This window comes from Pristiophorus japonicus, chromosome 14, assembly GCF_044704955.1.
Source record: "Pristiophorus japonicus isolate sPriJap1 chromosome 14, sPriJap1.hap1, whole genome shotgun sequence".
Classification (NCBI taxonomy): domain Eukaryota; kingdom Metazoa; phylum Chordata; class Chondrichthyes; family Pristiophoridae; genus Pristiophorus; species Pristiophorus japonicus.
The window spans coordinates 2,715,653-2,721,652 of NC_091990.1; the positions used below are offsets into that span (position 1 = coordinate 2,715,653).

At 48.3% G+C, this 6,000-nt stretch overlaps 1 protein-coding gene across 1 annotated transcript in view; it reads left to right on the forward strand.

Moving 5' to 3' along the window:
- The window catches only part of LOC139280296 (sestrin-1-like), an 83,466-nt gene that overhangs the window by 71,910 nt on the left and 5,556 nt on the right, over window positions 1-6,000 (forward strand). The window contains exons 6-7 of the mRNA XM_070899968.1: window positions 926-1,150; window positions 5,769-5,996. Of these exons, the coding sequence (XP_070756069.1) occupies window positions 926-1,150; window positions 5,769-5,996 (453 nt within the window). The remainder of the gene's footprint in view (window positions 1-925; window positions 1,151-5,768; window positions 5,997-6,000) is intronic.

Here is a 6,000-nt window from a genome sequence, read left to right on the forward strand (position 1 = left end):
CGCCGCAGAATACCCAGCCTCTGACCCGCTCTTGTGGCCACACTATTTATGTGACTGGTCCAGTTAAGTTTCTGGTCAATGGTGACCCCAGGATGATGTTGATGGGGGATTTGGTGATGGTAATGCCGTTGAATATCAAGGGGTGGTTAGATTCTAGTTTGTTGGAGATAGTCATTGCATTTGTGTGGTGTGAATGTTACTTGCTGCCCATTGGCCCTGGAATTGATCATGTGCTGTATCTCTGCTTTTAGATTCAGCGTTTGTCTGAGCCTTTTACTGTGTTTGCGACACTATCATTATTCTCATCTTACAAGTACATGCTTGTCGAGCTGCTTTGCTGTGATCTGTATTATTTACCAAATGGTAATGCAGTCAAATTTCTTGTCAGCATTAAGTTTATATTCCTTTTCTTTTATGCTTGCTTTATCAGCAACAACAACTTATATTTATATAGCACCTTTAACTCAGGAGTGTTTTAAGACGAAACAAACAAATTTGACACCGAGCCACTCGAGGAGAAATTAGCGCAGGTGACCAAAAGCTTGGTCACGGAGGTCGGTTTTAAAGAGCGTCTTAAAAGAGGAAAGAGAGGTAGAGAGGTAGAGAGGCGGAGAGGTTTATGGAGGGAGTTCCAGAGCTTGGGGCCCAGGCAACAGAAGGCACGGCCACCGATGGTGGAGCGATTATAATCAGGGATGGGCAAGAGGGCAGAATTAGAGGAGCGCAGACATCTCGGGGGGTGTTGTGGGGTGGGGGGGATTGTAGGTTGTGAGGCGCAAGGAGATTAGAGATCATATGCAGCGCACTCCATATTGATTCTTCCTGTACATTTTAAAACAAAAATAGTGCTATTCTTCTGACTTGAGCATCTATACTTGATGGTTCCCGGAGTTTGCTTATCTGATGTACTTTTTGTTTCGTGTAGAATCTGCTGACGACTGGTGAAAACAGCTGGTCAGTCGCCGAGCTCATTCACGCTGTCGTTCTCCTCGCACACTACCATTCCTTGGCTTCCTTTGTCTTGGGCTGCAGTATCCGGCCCGAGCTCGATCAGGAGGGTGGGTATACCTTCAGGCCCCCCTCGCCTCGCAGCTGTGACTCCGACAGCACGAGTAGCAGTGGCTCCGAGGAGGCCCTTAACGGCAGTGCAGTAAGTGTACACACACACACACACACACACTTTTATTTTTCAGCAATGTGCAAGGTAGAAATGTTTCTGCAGTGAGCCTTGTGTGTAGACAAGCCTTGGGCTGGATTTTTGGGCAAAAACTGAAGCGATCCGTGAAAATTACTGATTTTAGGCCGAACTCTAAGGGAGGCGTTGCACGAGTATTCGTGGCACAAAAACTCTATCCTCGCCAACTTTAATACAGGGTCGTTTACGCTGACGGGAACGCAATCTGCGGCGTTACACGTCCGGCGCACCTCTCCCCAGCGGTACGTCCCATCGCCGCCGCAAACAACATGTCCGGGATCCCGCCCGGGCTTAGCGACCGGCCGCGGAGGGTTAAAACGCAGCGATAACCCGGTCCCAACCTCGCCAAAAATCCAGCCCACGGTGCGGGGGGGAAATATAATAAACACAAACACACACTTGCCAGAATGGGTGATTTTTTTTTTCAATGCTTGGGTTATTCAGAATCTGTGTTTTGTTCCGTGAGCTTTGTAAACATGACGTCTGGTCCATTCTGCAACACTTTTATACAACTAGTTTTATTTTGAATTGTGTAGTGTATAAAAAGCATTTTGCTTAATTTTTTCTTTCTAATTTGGCGGCTGTGGCTCAGTGGGCAGCACTCTCGCCTCCTGAGTCAGAAGGTTGTGGGTTCAAGTCCCACTCTAGAGACTTGAGCACACAAAGGCTGACACTCCCAGTGCAGTGTGAGGGAGTGCTGCACTGTCGGAGATGCCGTCTTTCGGATGAGACGTTAAACCGAGGCCCCGTCTGCTCTCTCAGGTGGATGTAAAAGATCCCATGGCACTATTTCGAAGAGCAGGGGAGTTATCCCCGGTGTCCTGGGGCCAATATTTATCCCTCAATCAACATCACTAAAACAGATTATCTGGTCATTATCACATTGCTGTGTGTGGGAGCTTGCTGTGCGCAAGTTAGCTGCCGCGTTTCCCACATTACAACAGTGACTACACTCCAAAAGTACGTCATTGGCTGTAAAGTGCTTTGAGACGTGCGGTCACTGTGAAAGGCGCTATATAAATGCAAGTCTTAATTTGTGTAGAAAACCACAGTACATACCCTTTCTGAATTCTCCCTGCACAACCAAACCTGGGTTTAATATTTTAATGGAATATTCTTGGCGGGGGGGGGGGGGGGGGGCGGGGGGGAAAGGAAGGAAGGAAGTGGGGGAGGGGGGAAGGAAGGAAAGGGGGGGAGTGGGGGGAGGGGAATGTTCTTGAAAAGATGGAAATGAAGAAATCTCTGAATGAGATTGGTTATTCTCACTACTTCCCTGTACCCAGGAAATTGTAAACGGCTTGGTGCTTGGTTCCAACTCTCGCTTTAGGTGATTGAGTGAAAGAATCAAATTCAATGAAACTGTCAGTCTGCAAATCATTTTTCAAGAGACTAAGCGTGGAGCTGTTGGGGCAGATTGCTGGTAACTATTTCCGCTGGCTGGGGAGGCTAGGATACGGGGCAGAGTCTAGCCAGGCCTTTCAAGAGTACAGTTGGGAAACGTTTCCGGACACACGGTGGTACAAGTTTGGAACTCTCTCCCGCAAAAAGCTGTTGATGCTAGAGCAATTATCTTTAAACGAGATTGATATATTTTTGTAAAAGATATTGAGGGATATATGGGTCAAAGGCGCGGTATATGGAGTTGGGTTGCAGATCAGCCGTGATCTCATTGAATGGCAGAACAGGCTCGAGGGGCTGAATGGTCTTACTCCTTTGTGTTATCCATCAAGGACAGTGCTTCCTGTTAAATTTCAATTATTTTATTTTTTTGAATGGCTGCTTTCCCTTTAAAATCACAAGGCACATTAACATTCAGCAGGTTGTACAATTATTTCCGTGTAAAGACCTTGTTCCCCGGTATTTATATAATAGACAAACTGATGGACAAACTGGAGGCCACTTGCAGTTCACCAGACTGATTCCTGCGATGGGGGGAATGTCCTACGAGGAGAGGTTGAGTCGACTAGGTCTATATTCTCTCGAGTTTAGAAGATTGAGAGGCGATCTCATTGCAGCATATAACATTTATTAAGGGGATTGACAGGGTAGATGTTGGGAGGATGTTTCCCCCGGGCTGGGGAGTCTAGAACCAGGGGTCACAGTCTCAGGATAAAAGGTTGGCCATTTAGGACTAATTGAGAAATGTTTTCACTCAAAGGGTTGTGAATCTGTGGAATAAAAGCAGGAATATGTTGGGGATACACGGCAGATCGGGCAACATCTGGCGAGAGGGAGAGAAGCAGAGTTGACGTTTCAGCTTGATGACCTTTCGTCAGAACCTTTGGAATTCTCTACCCCCCAGAGAGCTGTGGATGCTGAGAGATTGTTGGACTCTCGGGGAATCGAGGAATCTGGGGAATGGGCGGGAAGGTGGAGTTGAGGTCGAAGATCAGCCGTGATGATGTTGAATGGCAGAGCAGGGTTGAATGGCCTACTCCTAATTAAGTTTGTGTTCTTGTGCCATGTTTAATCTGGACTGCCCCTTTAAGATCTTTGTTCAGGTTTTCCCTGAGGGGAAGTGGCCTCAGTTGGTCCCATGGGCCATTTGAAGCTAATTACTGTAAGTTGTTTTTAAGGCTAACTGATGACTGACCGACCAACCAAAAACCGGGGATAACTGGGATACTTCGAGTTTTTTTCTTAAGATTGCTCCGTTCTGATTTGGTGTTTGAGAGGATGCTCCTCTCCCTCGTGGGGGAATCTAGAACTAGGGGGCATAGTTTCAGAATAAGGGGTCACCCATTTAGATCTGGGATGAGGAGGAATTTGTTCTCAGAGGGCCGTAAATCTGTGGAATTCTCTGCCCCAGAGAGCTGTGGAGGCTGGGTCATTGAATATATTTAAGGTGGAGATGGACAGGTTTTTGAGCGATGAGGGAGTCGAGGGTTATGGGGAGCGGGCGGGGAAGTGGAGCTGAGGTCGAAGATCAGCCATGATCTTTATCGAATTGCGGAGCAGACTCGAGAGGCCAAATGGCCGACTTCTGCTTCTAATTATGTTATCGATATTTGAGTGAACTTTTCAATCGTATTATAAGGATAAAATCATATATAGTGGAAAGCTTGCCTTTTTCTGAAGCTGCTAACGTCTTCTGGTTACACTGGTCATGGTGGAGGAGCGGTGAGGGATCGCGGCGGAGGAGCAGCGAATGTGGGTACGGGGCCCAGGAGAGGCGAGGGCCCAGGGGCCGCACGGACCCAGCCCACACTGCGATATGTGAGCGCACTAGGTCCATGCAGCAGAGCAGGTCTCCAGTCGTCTTGGTTAACCCTTGCCACTGGATAAAGACCTAGCTCTGTCAAGCCTGTGTGGTGGCTGGTGTACAACGGTCACCCCACGTTAAAAAAATCCACACACAGGCATCTTCCACCCTTTCAATTGGAGTTCAGGACGGGAACATCGGGTCCTTCATTGAAACATCTCTGAACTCGTGGAAGCAAGTCATCCTGGTTCGAGGGACTGCCTATGATGATGATGACACTGGTGTGGATAAGCCTTTTGGTCTGAATATGGCATCACCTGAGGCCCACCCCAAAGATGGCTGTTATTATCAACAATTAGCCGAATCGAACCTTGTGCAGTTGTAGTTTCTGGGTCATGGAGTGATTCGGCTGTCCTGCATGGGCTGGTTGAAGGAATCCTGCTTCTGTCTGCACATTGTTTCATTCTGTGCCTCTCCGAATTTCTGTAGATATTTGGGGAGGGAGCGGTCGATGCAATGGTTCAGACCAGGCTGTTAAAGGCCCTATATAAATGCAGTTTGTGTTTTCACCTGCCTGTTGGCGTTGCAAGGTCTCCTTGTTATAGACCGGCAGTCTCTTGGATTCAGCAGATGCAAAACTCATTCGAAAGGACTTATATTTATATAGCGCTTTTCACAACCACCGGACGTCTCCAAGTGCTTTACAGCCAATGAAATACTTTTGAAGCAGAGTCAATGTTGTAATGTGGGAAACGCGGCAGCCAATTTGTGCACAGCAAGTTCCCACAAACAGCAATGTGATATTGACCAGATTTTTGTAAAATGTTGATTGAGGGATAAATATTGGCCAGGACACCGGGGAGAACTCCCCTGCTCTTCTTCGGAATAGTGCCGTGGGATCTTTTGCGTCCACCTGAGAGAGCAGACGGAGCCTCGGTTTAACGTCTCATTCGAAAGACGGCCCCTCCGACAGTGCAGCACTTCCTCAACACTGCACTGGGAGCATCAGCCTAGATTTCTGGTGGTCAAGTCCCTGGAGTGGGACTTGAACCCACAACCTCCTGACTCAGAGACGAGGGTGCTGCCCACTGAGCCACAGCTGACACTGGGGGATAATTTGCAACGAAACACACCCGAGCTTGCGTGTTCTGTCTCCGACGTTCCCTATAAGCTGCACTGCTGAGCGGCTGCACTACTGTCTGCTGGTCACCACACAACCCGGGCGCCCAACGCTTCTCCCTGACATTTTGCACATGCGCAAAACTTTGAATGGGCTGTGTGCCCCCCCGCCCCACCCCCCCAAAAAAAAAAATTGGGGTTTGGGGGGGGAAATGAGATCTAGATAATGTAACAATTCTTCAACTCTCTCAGAGCAGGGATGACTTGCACGAGTTGGAGGTTCTGATGGAGAAAATGAAGATTCTCCAGGAAGGCCGACCGGATGAAGAAGCGAGCCAGGAGGAGAAGGCAACGCGTTTCGAGAAGGAGAAGAGGGAGAGTCTGCTTGTTGCACCCGCAGGTAAAACTTCCCGGCGTCTTCAGTCATCTAAATACATTGGCACCGCATTCCTTTTACTGCAAGTGCTTTCCCTGTCCCCTGTAG